The sequence below is a fragment of the Corvus kubaryi genome, unplaced genomic scaffold (genome assembly GCF_017639235.1).
Source record: "Corvus kubaryi isolate FWS band 111438036 unplaced genomic scaffold, C.kubaryi_AGA036_p1.0 69, whole genome shotgun sequence".
NCBI classification, from domain to species: Eukaryota; Metazoa; Chordata; class Aves; order Passeriformes; family Corvidae; genus Corvus; species Corvus kubaryi.
The window spans coordinates 10413021-10429232 of record NW_024582057.1 but is presented as its reverse complement, the minus strand read 5'-3'; the positions used below and the strand labels follow the sequence as shown (position 1 = coordinate 10429232).

The window sequence follows — 16212 nt, the reverse complement described above, 5'->3', positions numbered from 1 at the left end:
GGGTGGGAGGCCGCCGAGGAGGCGGCCGGGAGTCGCTGTGGCCGCCAGTGGCGGCAGCGCCCGCAGCAACAGCAGCGTCGTCAACATCAGTAACACCATCGCAGGGGACTGGCAGCGCCTCGGGTCCCGGCCCCGCCAGCAGGGGCGTCTGCGGCGGCGTCTCCGCGCAGGCTCTGCCGCGGTAGCGCCCCGGCAGCGGTCGCGGCGCGCCGGGCTGTAAGATGGCGGCGGTGGCGGCGGGCGGGGGCGGCAGTGTGAACCCCTTCCTCAGCGACTCGGAGGAGGACGAGCCCGAGGAGCCCCGGGCCGGCGGCGGCAGCAGCAGCAGCACCGAACCGGGCGGGCCGGCGTACCCGCAGCAGCAGCCGGAGCCGGCGGCGGGGAGCCCCGAGGAGCTGCCGGGTCTGCGAGCGGCGGCGCCGGGCGATGCTGCCGCGGGGGCCGGGGAGCTGCCTCGGGTGCCGATGGACGCGATAGCGGCGCAGCTACTGCGGGACCAGTTCCTGCTGACAGCGCTGGAGCTGCACACGGAGCTGCTGGAGAGCGGCCGGGAGCTGCCCCGGCTCCGCGATTTCTTCTCCAACCCGGGCAACTTCGAGCGGCAGAGCGGCACGCCGCCCGCCGGCGGGGCCCTGGGCAGCCTGGGCGGCGGCAGCGGGCTCGGGGGAGCTGGTGGCCGGGAGCCCGGGGCCGGGCAGCTCAGTAAGTGACCCTGGCTCGGGGCGGGGGGGGGCTACGGGAGGCGGCGATGGGAGCGCGGGGCTGGGCGGGGTTGGCTCTCGGTGTCGCTGGGCGGCCGGGAAAGGCGTTTGGCATCGCTCCTTGTTCCAGTCATTCCTTGCTCTCTCTCTAATCAGCGTGGGACTGGGGGAGGCTGTAGGAGTGGGGCAGGCGGGCGCTGAGGAGGTGGGCTGCCAGAATCCGTGTTACCCTGGTCCCACAGGCGTAGTTTGATCGAGCTTCGGTATCCCTGTGAACGTCACGGGTGTTTGCCAAATGCGGAAGAAATGTGAGGAATGGTAATTTCAGCCTTGATTTTCAGCAGTGCCTTTAGTGCCCACTGCCAAGTGATAAGTCATACGGTTGTAGGAGAAAGAGTGGGGTGTTAAGCCGTGAGTGCTACATTTGAAGTCTAAAAACTGTCAGAAATGGGGTATAAGGAGCTAGGGTGTTATTTCTGCTGGTGCATCTAAAGATAGGTCTGAGTTTCAGAGGTCTTGCACAACTAATACGATGCTTCCTGTAATTAATGCTGCTATGTTTACCAAGTGTCTGTAATCTTTGGTTAGCCATGTTGGGATTTGGAGATGGGGAACAGTAAATATACTGAGTTGGTATAACTTCAGGGAGCAAAAGGAGTGCAGATATTGGGACAGTTGTTGCATAGCTGGCCTTAAAAGCTTTTGAGTTTTAAAAGTAGCACACAGGGCTTAGAAAAAAATCACTTGTGTGTCTTGTCAGTGTTGCTGTCAAGAAACGTAAGATCCCTACAAAGGAGATAGCCTGTGGAAGTGGCTTTGGGAGACAGAAGCTGCCCAGCCATCTGACTTTTGAGGACTTAATGAACTCGGGGGAAGGTATTGAAATGAAAGGAATTGTGGGTAGCAGACAAGTGAAAGACTTAATTATGTGTTTGCCAAGATACCTAAAGGCATTTTGTAAATAGTCCTGTATTTTTGTTTCTTTTAAGAGTTTCTGATGTTGCAAAGACACGAAGTTACACTTAAATTTTGGAAATAACTAATAGCATCTGGAGGGCTGGGATAATAGAGGCATCTAAACTTCAACTTGTTAGTGCATTTCAAGATCTTTTTAAAAATGTATGGCTTTTTTTAAAATTCCTGCTGTGTTGTTTATGTTCTGCTTGTCTTGTTTATGAATAATTAGAGTTTCATACTTGTCTTTGTCCAGCTGAGATCGTCAATGTGGTCGTCTTCGTGATATGATTAGTGAATGTTGGAAAAACTTGTGCTTCAGGGCTTTGAACTGATACAAATTTCTGTTTCATCCCCAAGGTGTTTCCTTGGGGATTCCAGTCGATTAATCTGATTGATCAAATATTCTCTTTTCTTTGTTAACATAAAACGTTGTTCCCACTTACTGATACTGCGCATACTCCAGAATTAGAAAAACAGCAGCCTGTGTAGCTGTGTTGTTATGCGCACAAAAAAAATGACCTTTTGCAGTCTTAGACCAATGTACACTTATGTAAGAACATCTTAATTATTATTTTGCTGACCTGCTAATGGTTAGATGCCTGTGGGATGTCCCTATAAAAAAAAGGAGGAAGGAGGCCGTAGCAGTGGGGGGAGAGAGAAGGGGAGACTCACACTTAGTTTGGACAAATTTATTAATACTGAAGTGCTAAAATTAATATCATGCTAGACCTTATCCTAAAGGGGTGCCTTCAAATCTGATATCTACAATAGGTTAGTGCATTTCAAAGGGGTTTTTTTGTTTCAACAGTGATTCAAAAGGCACTTCACATTAAGTGACATTGAAAGGTGACAGATGCAGAACAATGAAAAAATATTTTTCTATAGCTCAAGCAGCTTTTTTAGCTTAGTGCCGTCACACTTTCTTGCAGTCTGGAGTCCAGCATTGAGCTAGCAATTGTGACAGTGCTGTTCAGATGGATTCTGGTTGAACAAGAGCTGATAATCTCATGCTTCTGCAGTTATGTCATTTTCCAGCTACTAAAAAGTAGATTGCAGAAGACTCTGGTGGGCTGAAAATCATGGGTTTGGGAAGAGTTCCCTCGCTTTTTTCTTAAGCATCTAGTATTACTTGATTTAGGTAGATGACTGAGCTACGGTTCAGATCCAAGAATAAATCTGAACAGTTTCCTAAGTTTGTCAAAATGTCCAGTTGTGTTGAGAGACCCAACTTTGTGGATCTTCACAGGGAGACTTGCAGAGAGCGTATGAGAGAGTTGTGCACGTACCTTCTCTTGCTTTAACATGCCCAAAGGTATTTGAGAATAAACTACTAGTTTTCTTAATAGAAACTATTGATGTAGAAAGTAGTGCAGGTTGGCATGATTGCCAGTTCAAGGTCGTGTGAATTTTATGCTTCAGTGAAAAAAAAGCGTCACATTGTTTAAAAAATTGTTTCTATTGATTTCTAAAGTCAGAATTTCTTCTCAGTGCTAGCTTTGTACCTGCTCCTCCCAACCCCCAAGTAAGATGAATTTCTCTGGCTTTATTCTGAGATTTTTCATAATTTGAGTGGATGCAGAAAAAGTATGACTGGCAATTCTTACTGAATGTGAAGTATGTTTGGAATGCTGCCTGAGGATTTCCACTGAGCAATAGAAAGCTTTTGTACTTTATGTACAGAATGGGAGAACTCCCGTACAAGTGTTCATTGCCTAAAAGGACTCTAAGAAGTGCCAGTCTAAACTCTGAGTGCATGCTGGAATTTATTTTGGTGTGCTCTTTTTTTTCTTCTCTTCATCTTCAAAGACTGTTACAAAGAGATTTTACTGAAGTGTCATTGGATTTGAACCAGCATCGTGTGGTTAGTGAGTGACTTAGAAGCTGTTTTGTCTTTGAACCGTGCTTCAGAGTGCTTGGTTGCAACAGCAAATGACAGATGACTGGTATTTCTTACTTTGCAAAACACCCTTCCTTTTTCCATCAGCAGCAGCAACATCACATCTACAAACTGAGATTAAGATATGTTGTAATGAAAAATGCGGAAATGTATCTTGTGTCTAGCAATTTTGCTTTTCTAGTTTGAAGCAAATTCAAGCTGTGAAGGAAGTAACACTATTCCTTTAGATGCACAGCACCTGGGTACAGTCATCCTTCGTGTCCTGTATCTCAGCTAGATGTTCCCAAACTTCTGAGATCTTCTTCCATTGCTTACAATAGCAGTTGCTCCGTGTCTGCTAGATCATTTTGATACCACTTTACTAATGCTGGTCATGTGAATGGTATGGTTTGGAAGTCCCTCCTTCTTACTGTATTCAGATCTTTTACAAGGCTTTAGTTACCACCTACACATTAAATATAAATTTTTGTCCCTATCATTTTTGCATAAGAAGTTACAGTACAAATTGAGACACTCAAAATTTAAACTGTTGCTCAAATGTCTCATCTGAGTTCCTGGACCACAAATGTGTTTATTATATGCATGACCATAATTCAAGCTTGTGCATAGTGAGTGAAGAAAACTTCTTTAAATTTGATTGACATGATGCCCTTTGGTTGCTCTGTTTGATGAATGCCCTTTCCTGAAGGAATGCAGCTTATACTGGTAGAACTAGTGTTACTCTTAAAATTTGCTGTTTATTTTGTTCTTAATGGCTACAAAAGCTCAGCGTTCACAAAATTTGAAATAGCTTTAATGAAAATCATAAGGAAGGCGTTTGAGCTCTTACGTTACATTTGTGGCTTTCAGGAGATGATTTTTCTCTAGTTATTGTCATAATAAAATTGTTTATAACTTTCCAGGGATTTGATTCCAGTTAGATTAACCTCATCGGTGAACACAAAGATATAAAGTATTGCTGCTTCTTCATAGTAAGCTCCTGGCTTTCTTTATGATTTGGGGTGTTTGATTTTCCTTTGGGGTTTTTGGCGGGGCAGGCTTGGGATTTGGGGGGGGCAGGGGCTGGAATATTGTGAAGCATTGCTCTTTTTGCTTGTAGCCTTTGAAATTCAGATGGATCCTACTGCAAAAAGCCAAGCAGGAAGAGTGTACAGATTCTACTTTTGTAAGAGGGGGATGTCTTGGTAACAACTCTTCTCAATCCCAAATCACAAACTTTGTAATTTTGTGCGGGGCTTTGCCGTGATTGGTGTTTCAACATGTTCTGAATGAAAATAGAGCAGAACAGGGCTACCTCCGAACAGTTCATTATACCTCAGCTTAAGTAGTCTAAATAAGACAGGAAATTGGGAAGACGGCAAATAATTTTTATTCTAATGACTACTTGTTAGGTGATTTGGTTTTGTCAGCTCAAGTACTTTGGCTTGTTACTTTATGAAAGCAAGCAAAAATATCTAGTCCTGTTGGCTGTATCTGCAGATACTGGGAGGTAGAATGGTAGCTTGTGGGTAAGAGTGGTTTTTCTACCTGAATTGGAAAAGGTGCTCCCCTGAGAAAGGACATGATGGAAAGGTGCGGATAAATAGGTAATCAAAGCTGCTGGTGTCAACAGATGGGAAAGGCTGATGGTTGTCACTTTTAATGAAGTACAGAAAACATTTGAAAGAGTAGAGGTTTGTACATAATGCTGAAGGGAAGCAGAGTTCACTTCAAACGTGCCAGAAAAGAGTCATGCCTGAATGAAACCTGAGAGGCTTCATAGTGCTCTGATGTTGGCTTTACTGATACAGAAGCCAGGTGAACTTTTCCTGTTGTGACTGCTTTAAACCCACTCCATTTGACCGACACTGGTGTTTCTGACAAGTTTTCAGTGACATGCACTTCATAGCTTACAAGCTTCTTAAGGCTTTTGCAACTGTTGGACTTGTCAAATGACTAAAACTGGGTCTGCTGGAAGCTGTCCCTGATGGATGAGTCTAAGCTTTGGGTAATGTCTCTGTTGGGCTGATTCGGGATATAATGGTAGATTGTTCAGGAGACAGGTTAGTCCCCATAAGTATGTAACTACACAAAGAAGTAACAAGATAAGGTAGCATGATAATCATTGCAGTTATGGACCAAGGAGGACAGAGTAGAAGCCACTACTACTAGGCAGGTAAATATCAAGTTATCCACTGAGTAATGAGTGACTATGATGACTACATTGTATTTTCTTTCCCCTGTAGTAACTTAGTGCATGTTCTGGTTCTTTTAGGATCCTCACAGCTATGATATGGGGAATTTAATTGCTTTTGTCCTGACTTCTGTTCTGTTCCTGTGCCAGAGTTCCTGTTACTTTTTGATGTTGGGGAAAGCAGAAGTGAACCTCTTTGTATAGGCACTGTAGCTGGTTCAGTTATGTGTGAGTTTAACCATCCTGTGGCTGAAAGCTTCAGCAAGACAAGCTGGATTTGTGCTGAAGCAGCACACTATCCTTCTGATGGTTTTGCTGTTAGGGAAAGCAGAGATTGGGGTTTGGGTTTTGGGTAGGTGGAAAGAAGGAAATTGGAACGTTGAGCTAGAGCGTTGCATTTCAGAACCAACCACTGGCAACTTTTCTAAGTTCTCCCATGTGTAATTTCAATTCCGTATAAGTTACATTGAATTTCCTGTAGCTTTTTTTCCCCTCTGAGAATTACCTTTTTCTTGACTGAAGATGTGACTCATAAACTGTCCAGGTGAGAGAATGCTTGCTGAAAATTTCACATGGGTTTCATTACCTGATAAAAAAGGTTTGTGTAGTATTTGGAAGCAAGTTATTATCATGTAGCTACTGGTATCAGCTATGTTGGAAGCCGATCTGTATGCAGTTCATCTCTGCTAATTGAAAACTTGTGAATACTGGACTTCTATGTTCTATAAACACAGAATTAATGAAAATATGGGAAAAAGTATTTTTCAGGATGTTCTTACACTTCCCAACTAAATTAAGATTTTTTGCAAAATCTGAGCTAGGTAATTTATATTATGGAGCTCTTTAAAGTACACCATGAGAAGGGCTTTTTTTTATGTAACGGTTAGTCCTGAAACCTTATATTGTTTGGTTCAAATTGACAACTTCCTGTCTTCAGGGTGCTACTTGTATTTGGTTTTCTAGTGTATTGTAAAGTTGCCGATTTGAGCAACTGAGTTGAAATCTCTAGCACAGGCTAAAACATAGCATAATTCAATAAAGGTTTTAGGCCTTATTTATTTATGATGTGAATGCCTGAGACATGGCACTAAGCATATTGAGTGTGTTGGACAAATAGTTAAAAAGACTGTAATTTTTTTTTTTAAGACAAAGTTGAAAAAGCTTTTGAGAAACAGTGAACTCTTTCTTCCAGTGCACTGTAGGGTAGAGGCAATTTTCTTCCTCCCGTCCTGCAATATATCTCTGCACGATGGTGATGCAGCTGATTACTTTGTTGTTTAATTGAAGGAAATACTCTTACATAAAAAGTCACAGAAATTTTGTATTTATATAACAAGTACTTTTTCACCTTGTTTGATGTTAGAGAAGAGAGAAAGCCACGAGCTGTTTTGTTATTTGAAAAAAACTTCTGGAGTAAGAGAAATCATGGCAAAAATTATCTCGGAATCGCAGCGTGGCTGAGGTGGGAAGGGACTTCTGGCGATCATCTGGTCCAACCTCCTGCCCAAGCAGAACCACTGTGACCTACAGCTGGTTTCCCAGGATCATGTCCAGATGGCCTTTTAAGTACCTCCAGGGATAGAGACTCCATCACCCCTCTGGGTAATGTGCACCAGTGCTCAGTCCCCTTACAGTAGAAGTGTTTCCTGATGTTCCAAAGGAACCACCTGTGTTTCATTTTGTGCCCACTGTCTGTGGTCTGTCACAAGTATCACTGAGAAGAGCCTGGCTCTGTCCTCATTGTGCCCCCTCTTCAATTATTTGTACTTCTTATGAGACTCCCCCTGAGCCTTCTCCAGGTTGAACAGCCCCATCTCTCTCAGCCTTTTCTCATAGGAAAGATGCTTTGATCTCCAGTTGCTATTTTCCATTATTTTTTTAATTCTCTAGAGACTACGTGGACACAAGTTAAAAGTTAACTGGAAAATTTACTACTATCCTAAGATAAATGTAGAAAGTGGGCAAATGAGAACTTACCAAGATTTAAATATGAAAAAAACCTGAGAGAATACAGTGCTTGAGAATGAAGATAGACTTTACCTATGCGCTTTAAGTAGTCCTTCAGCAAGGGGAACCATTTAAGGACTAAAGCGATACAATTTTGCTTGATATTAGCATATAACGGAAAGCTGGGTTACTGCAACAAATGGAAAAATCCTTGTGGTGCAAGTTAATGGATACATTTTGGACAATGCAGTGCTGCAGCCCCAAGCATATGGAGTTAATTTGATGCTGTTGATGCTTTCTGATTTCTGCTGAAGTCAGCTGGGCTCACGAGCTGCAAGAAGTACCTTCATGCCATGCTTGTCCCTTAGCTGTTCTGTTTTGGGAAGGTCTGCTTGCTCAAGCACACTGCAGCTTGAGCTACTCCCTGCACATGTGTAGGGAGTCAGGCTGGGTTTGATGCTTTCCCCAAGGTCACACCCCTCTGGACCTCAAGTGTTCACTGCAGAAACATTCAAATGGCTTTGTGCAGCACTGGCTTAATTCTTTCAGACTCCACTAATTTGGATGCTGCCTGAGAGTGTCTATGCAGTAAGCCTCCCTCTAAAAGCAGCCTGGTCTTGGTATAGCTCTCCAGGAGATCAGCCCGGGTGCATCTGTATCGTAACCTAGTTCTGTGAGCCTGTTATTTCTGTGCTAGGGTGCACGATCTTATCTATTTTTTACTTGTAATTTCATCTTTCTGATGAGCTTCTGCAGTGTGCCTGTCATGGGAGTGAGAGTAATACCTTTTTATTGCAATGTATCTGCAAAATATTTGTTTTACATATCTGGTGGTTGGGTTTTTTGTTGTTGGTTGGTGGGATCTTGTTTGCTTGGGATTTTTTTGTGTTCTTGGCCAGCAAGCACAGGTTAGTTTTCCCTAACCAGCTTTAGGGGTTTACCCTCATATGCTTCCTATGAATTTTTAGAATTTGCTATTAATATGAAGTAGGTAAGTGTATTGATCATCTGTTTTCAATCTGCTGCCCATCATGGAGTAGTATTGAATGTCTGTTCAAGGTAATTGGTAAGTAGATTGCTCTGACAGCTTGGAAGTTAATTTTATTCTAGTAGCTTTACTTAACTAAGTTTTGTTTTCATTTGATGAGGGTATGGAGTCTTCTTTTCAGAGTATACCAACTTGGAAAATTCTGCAGGTCTCATTGAATAAGAACATCTGGAGAGAGCAGAAGAGGCACTTGAGTTGCAAAGCAAGGTTGGTAGGTCAGGTGCTTACAATTTAGTGCCTGATACAGTGAATTAATTTAAGACTTTTTATTCCATCCCAGAGTTACCATAGTGATGTGGAATGTGTCGATCTGGTAAAATTTACTCTACAAGTTCAAGTTGGTTTAAAAAATAGTTACATAAGTCTGTTCCTACTGTAAAGGTTGCATGCTAGATCAAATGTCTGCTGCAATGGATCAAGTTTGCTTTGCTGAAAGAGCCAGCATCAGTAAGCCTGGAACAAGTTGAAACATAGCAGAAATTTTAAATGCAGCAGACATTTAAAACTTTTCAAAGAAATATTGCTCCAAAGATGTCTTGTGAAATGTGGTACGGTTTAAATAACTTTGCAGTATCATTTATGGGAAATTAAATAGTTTAATTCTTTTATTCATACGTACTGCACAACATATCTATTTCAGTTGCTGTATAATGTCACAAATACAAACTGCGAATTGATGATCACTTATTAAAGGGTTAATGATGCCTGATTGTTTGATTTAATGTAGAAAGGACTTCATTAAAACTCTTTGGGTTTTCACATTATCCCACACCTTCTATCACATGTGCTCTCTCTCTCACAATTTGGTTTATTCACATATGCATATATGTGGTTCGGGACTAATATGGGACTTAAACATGTACAGATAAATACAAGAAGAAATTTATTCTTTTTCCCAGTTAGCCTCTGTCCCATTTCCTTGGCTTCTGCTATTTTGTGCCTATGATATTGTACAGGATAGCTGAAAATACAAGTTATTGAAGGACATGGTTTTTTCAGACCAGTATCTCTAGAATAGAGCAGGCCATCTGCTGCATGACCCTACTGGCTAGTTTGCTCTAGGTCTGGAATGTTTAAGGTAGGTAAAATACCTCATTTGCAGACTTTTTTACTGCCAACAGAAACAGACCTAAAATGTGTATTTATACATCTGCATTTCCTTAGGTCTGAATTTCAATAGTTCTTTTATTGTATCTGTAGCACAGAGAAGAAAGGAAAAAAGTGTCAGACTTGAGTAATTTTCATAGAAACTTCTCAGTTGGGATCTGTTATCAGAGTACTTGCTAGTTGGCCTGTGTCTTTGCATTTAAAAATTAGGTAGGTGTCCTAAAAGTAAAGATAAGCTATACCACATAAAATGTGGGTACTGTTGTCCTTTGCAAGATGTCTGTGAAATTTTTTTCCAACCTTTGATTTCCAGACACCTTAAAGTTTCAGCTTTGATCTCTTCGTGACATAATTTTCTTTTAGATGGAGAATTTTCCATCAGAGGTTCCCCCATGCAAGAAGGGGTTTATGTGTATATTGGGAGGAGGGACAGCTTAGCTCGTAGGAATAGCACAGGTCATCAGGAAAAACTTGTGTGTTTTCTAAAGTTAATGGAACTATATGATTATTTTAAAGCTTGTTGGTCAAAAAACATTGTGGTAGGGGGCTTTTATAGCTTCTCACATTTTATAGATCTGAAAGAGTATCTCAGAGTAAGTTGGGGGTTTTTTACTTTAATTCTTCCACATAGAGCTGTAATTGCATGCTTTTCTGACATTTATAATCCCCAACAACTTTTTTGTATGATAGTTCATAATTTTTGGAGTCTAGTTTACTGCCGTGTGTTAAGGTGTAGTGTATTTGTGGGTTGAATAATCCTGTTTTGTTTTGGTTTTTAATTCATAATTCAATCAAACCTTAGCAAGTCCCTATTTTAATAATTGTTTTACCAAACAAGTTTTCAATGCCCAGTTCAAGAATTTGAACTGTTGCTGCCAAGAATTGTATTCTGGAGTCATATTGGGTTTTTTCTTACTTAGCAGTAGCCATCAAGATGATGATGCTAAGCAATAATTTTTGATAGCCTCAGTCATTCACTTATGTAACTTTCAACGTCTGGTTTTATTCAGGATAAGCTAGAAGGCATTAACCTGAGATGGCTTCTAAGTAGGGTTGTACCTGACTCTGAACTGGGATGCCTTGTTGAATGTTTGTCCCTAGTGAAATCCTATGTAGTGAAAATTTAATTTAGTGAAGAGAGTGTATTATTGTCAAATGAAATTACTACTAGTGGATTAAATTGCTCGTAAGATAATTCTAACACTAATGTTAAAACATTTTAACTTTCTCTAAAGTAAAAAATAAAAAGAAAAAGACTAAATGAAATAAAAATTCCATTCTTCTAGAAGCAGAGCTCTGCTTGGGTGAATATTCAGAGTTCTTGATATAAATCTTTCTAGTATCCAGCAGCATGAATATTCTTAACAGTTTTTTCCAAGCCTGTGCTATGTTGTGTGTTCCCATTTGATAATGCTACAGTAATTGACAAATAAAATTGTATTAAGCAATCAGGTAGAATGTCTTCAAATAGTGGGTTTTTTGTTTGGTTTTGGGGTTTTTTTTTCAATGCAAAGTCATGTTTGTTTTTTCTTCTCCAAATAGTGGTGTGCGAGGGTGGATATTGGGAGTCCAGCTGATGGCCCTGATATAGCATGATGGGTATAAGTTATTATCCAGACCTTTTCTATCTCAAAAAAACCCAAAAAAGATTGTATCTCCCTATGATATGTGTAAGCTATCTGCCTACATCTGTTTCATCCTCCATATAGCCATATAATTCATGTAAAGCCTAGCTTAAACTGGGAAATATATTGTCCTAGTATTGCAATATCTAGTGGGATATTGCAGTCTGATCCTGACTGGGAAGGATTCACTTCTAGTTCCATATGTATGCTAATCAAAACCCGACTTCCAGTGGCCAGTTATTTCTTCAATCAGTTTAAAATGTGGTTAGCCAGCTATTTCACCCAGCAGTTTGAAATATAGCAATAGTCTGGTTTCAGGGTTACAAATATTTTTCAATACAAGTGAACATTTAGTTAGCATTGCAAAGTGAATCTGTCTTGTACAAGCATAGTATAATTTCTTCTCTTTGAATTTCAAGGAAAAAATGTGGAGTTCTTGGTCTTCATATGCTCCATTTGGTTAATTGTTAGTACATGATATGATTTCCTGCGACCTTAGAGGAAATATTACAACTGGGCTGTTTTATCAACTAGTAATTTTTTTAAGATCAGTTGGATGTTTGCAAAGTAAATGCAAACAGCTTCTAAAACATTAATTTTAAAAATATTTTTTCTTGAGCCTTCCTGTCAATAAGTAATGCTGCTTAATTTGGCTGCGTTTTTAGTTGATTTACGGTGTCATGTGCATGTAAAGGTTATTTAATGTGATTTTATAGAAGACTGCAACTTGCTTCTGCTTAATGCACATACTGTGACAATATGGCTAATATGAAAATACGGCTAATAGGATCCTTGTTGGTGTCCTTTAGGGTAAGCTGGTAAAAAACAATCTTTATCATCAGAGTGAATGAAATGCAACCTTTCTCATATTATGTATGTCAGTGGAAGGGGATGTATCACTTTGAGGTTTCCTTACATTTTCCTACTTTGGTACTTATGCTCAACTTGTAGGGAGAGCTGGATATATGCCTAGGGAACAGAAGGTGTCAGCAGAAATCTGCATGTCATCTGGTGGCAGTTCTGGGAATAAGGAAAGAATTAAAATTCCTTTCCTCTGGAATGAAGCAATATTTTAAAAGATTGTGTAAGTTAGTAATCAAAATGTAGAGTTGAACGTGATTTTTAACTTCACAAATGAAATTAAAGACATTGGATTTTTAAACAAATGGATTAAATAACTTCTTAACTTTGAGTATCTTTGAGTACATGAATATTGGCATTCTGATTTCGCTCATCCTTTTCCAGTGGTAAAGGTAAGAGACAAGAACTGTGCACAGGCTCTCCTTTATTATCCCAATATGTCTCCTGGAATTTCACTAGTATGAATTATGAAAACCCTAAGCCAATTTCAGTGCTTCCCTGTGCACCCGTGGCACTTTCTTGTTCCATATTGAGGTGATCCATGTTCTGCAGTTGTTTGTGCCTGCTTGTCAAAATTGTTCTTATTACTTTGCTTTGACCGTTTCTGAAACATGAAGCTGACAGCAATTATTTTGCCACTATTCACTAGGAAAGCTTTTAGCAGAAAGGAATTGCTAATTCTAAAGTGTTTTAATTCAGAGAAATAAGTCTAAAATCCATGCACAGGAGACTGTTGGTAAGAATGCACATACCAAGACAACAAAATGGGTTCCTGCTGCTGTGTCACATTGGATTTCTTTCTGAGAAAGAAGCAGATTTCAGCCAAAGTGTATTCCTTTTTCACAAGTTTCTCCACAAGAAGTTCCTTTGATATTCTTTGCCAGATAACTTAAGGCTAAGATTTTTATTTTTATTTTAAAAATTACTTAAGTATATGTTTTCTTCTATTTTTTTTTTCTTTTCCCCTTTCAATTCAGAAAATAATTCTCTTTTCTGAATGCTGTAGTTGAAATGCTTCCACTCAGTGTCTTGGAGTACAACTATTTGTACTTCAGACAAATGATGATATTTCACATTCTTCAGGTGAGCTGTGTGCCTGAGCACAGCCCTTCCCTTTGGTTTCTTTCCTTCAGACAGCCCTGCCCATTTTCCTAACAAATGAGGCTGTTGTGCTGCCCGCAGGGAGGTACCTTTTACACCCTCTGATCCCTTGCGGAGCAGGTACGTCCTTTATGGAAGTGTAAAATACAAGGTTCTAAGATGTTATTCCATGATTTTTCCGGACAATGACATTAGTTGTAGGAGTTAAAGCTCTGCTGATGCCTGCCTACAAAGACAGCGGTAAGTAGCGAGGCCCCAGACTCCGTTCGGTGACATTTTAGGTAGGGGAGGCGGTGGCGCGGGCTCGCTGCTCTCCCCTGTGGGCGCTGCTCAGCACCGCCCTGCCCGGCGGTGCCTGTGTGCCGTGACTCTGCTGATAATGAAACTTCTTGCGTTAGGGGCTGCGGTACTGGGCGTGTGCTTTTGTGTGGGAAGGAGGGTCAGCATTACTGGCAGAGTGAAATCATGGTAGCGGGAAACAGGCCGTGGGGTTGGTGTTCCTTAGCAGATCTTCCTTGGTTTCATCAATCTGAGTCTAGCTGCTTGTGTGTCTTCTCAATGTTGGCCTGTATGAAAAGGAAGTCAGATGTTTGCTTTTATTATGAACACTGTAATGATAAAGTGAAGTCTAAATGGTGAATGTACAAGTTTCAACCCTGAAAATTGCTGCTGTGCATGCAGGGGTGGTGCTTAAGGCAGTTTCTGGGTGTTGAAATAGTAAACCCCCTTGGTGTTGCTGAGTTCCTGTAGGACCATTAAGGTTGTAGAACTGATTGATATTGTGAGTTGTTGGATTCAGTTGCTGGTATGATCTTAAACAGCTTCTGTTGTGTACATCCTGACAAAGATTGTGATTACCCCCTTCTTTTCTCTAGGCAACTGGGTTTTGGTGGTTTGGGTTTTTTTCAAGAAAATTTTGGCTTTGGCCAGTAAGTTTGTGTTTTATGTCCGGGTTTATCAGTTTTCAGAGGAGAGCCTTGGTCTCTGAAGTGCACCACTAGCCATATAAAGAAATATTGTGTTGCTTATGGCTTTGGATGCTTCAGTAATTGTGATGTGGTTGACTTAAGTTGAAAATTTGAGCATAGTTTCTCTGATATTACTTTGCTTCTGTTCACAGATCAATTAGAAAATTGATCTGTGAAGATGGCAAGACTGCAGGAGGGAACTGTTTTATTTCTGCATTTGCCGTAGCGATGCTGTATGTGAGACTTGGTTACTTCTCTTCAACATCAGCTTGTCACTGAGATCTCCATTTGAATGTTGTGTATTAGATTTCAAAAAATGATCTTGTAACTCCCAGTGGAATAAGTTGGAGCAGTATCTACTCATCACGGTGTTGGGTGTTTTGAAAAGTCAGTTCTAAAGACTTTCATACTGTGCATGCAAAATTCATGTTCGCTTTTGAACTTAATCTCTTCAAATGTGATTCCCCACTGGTTTGTTTTCACAACAGTCCATTTTCCAAAGATGATATAAAACAAAGAGTTTGTACTGTGTTGCTAAGCTATAAAGAACAGCCTACAGAGAATTATTAAATCAGATTAATGTCTGAAAAAATTGGAGAGGATAAGACTGGAACCTGCATATGAACAAGGATGTTTAAAACCGATGACTGAATAGACACTCACTGAGGAGCAACAGCCTGTTTCATTGTTTGGATAAGAAAACATTGTAACAGGAAAAAACCCTGTGGTTAGATATAAACTGTATACTGTCATATACTATATGTCCATGGAACAGACAAGTTATGGTTTTCAGGCAAGTTTTGATATTGTGGAACTCAGCTAGAGTTGGTAAGTTTAGTATTCTCTGTATCTTTTCAGTGTAAATACTTTCATCAGTCTTAATTCAGGTGTTATTATTTGAGTGCAGTGCTGGTCTACATGTAGAGAGGATGTCACAAGACCTTACAGTACAACTTAGGCACAAATATACAAAGAAACTCATTAATAGAATTTTTTTTGTTCTGTTTGTTCTTTTTTTACATAATGCAGAATGGGAGGAGAGGTTAAATACTTAGTGATGTTAGTCATGACAGAGTTTGACTGACAAGTGATGAAATTGCTTCTATTTCCACTGACAGTTAAGAGTTTTTTTGACAGCTCTGTGGAGTTTGTTCTTTGTTAATGTGACTGCAGTTCTAATGTAATTATTTCTGAACTGCTACATAGAAATTAATTTCAAAGGAGAAGAAAGATACTAAGGTACTTAATATAATTTCTGCATGTTCAATTGTGCTAGGAACATGTTCAATTTATTTTGAGTTCTGTTACCAAGTAATTTGTGCATTTTTATTATAAAAAGGTGAACATGTGCTTCAACAGACATATCAAAATTGCATTTTGGTTGATGGTTTTTTCTTTGCCTTTCCCCTGAAATGAAAAATGTCAAGATCAGGTCCAAACCTTATGTTGGTTATGGAATTTCTTGATTTTTTTCTTTTTTAAATTAAGAATTTAATTGTAGAGTGTGAATGTTATACCTGCAATAGCATGAGCTGTGCTTCCTTTGCTTTTGTTAGATACTGTGTTCCTTAGTAAATGTTGATTAAGTGAGTATGTACTGAAGTTAAAGGCTAGGTCAGGAGATTGTAAAAAAGTATTCGGTCACATTGCCATGCTTTAAAATACTAAAAATGGGAAAAGGAAGTAGAGTATTTGAGGCAATTACAGCTTTCTGTTAAACGGGAACTGCATGAAACTTGTCACACAACAGTTTGGTTTCTTTTACATTCTCACCTGTGTGTCCAAGCCAAAGTCCCTGGCCCTTGTGGAAAAGGGGAAGTACTGCAG

The 16212-nt window shown here is 40.3% G+C and overlaps 1 protein-coding gene across 4 annotated transcripts in view; it reads left to right on the top strand.

The window, feature by feature from the left end:
• The first annotated feature begins 6 nt into the window (after positions 1-6).
• RELCH (RAB11 binding and LisH domain, coiled-coil and HEAT repeat containing) overlaps positions 7-16212 on the top strand; it is a 76783-nt gene continuing 60577 nt past the window's right edge. For all 4 annotated transcript variants that reach the window (XM_042048991.1, XM_042048990.1, XM_042048989.1 and 1 more), the window contains exon 1: positions 7-702. In XM_042048991.1, coding sequence (XP_041904925.1) covers positions 222-702 — 481 coding nt within the window. In that variant the 5' untranslated portion in view covers positions 7-221. The remainder of the gene's footprint in view (positions 703-16212) is intronic.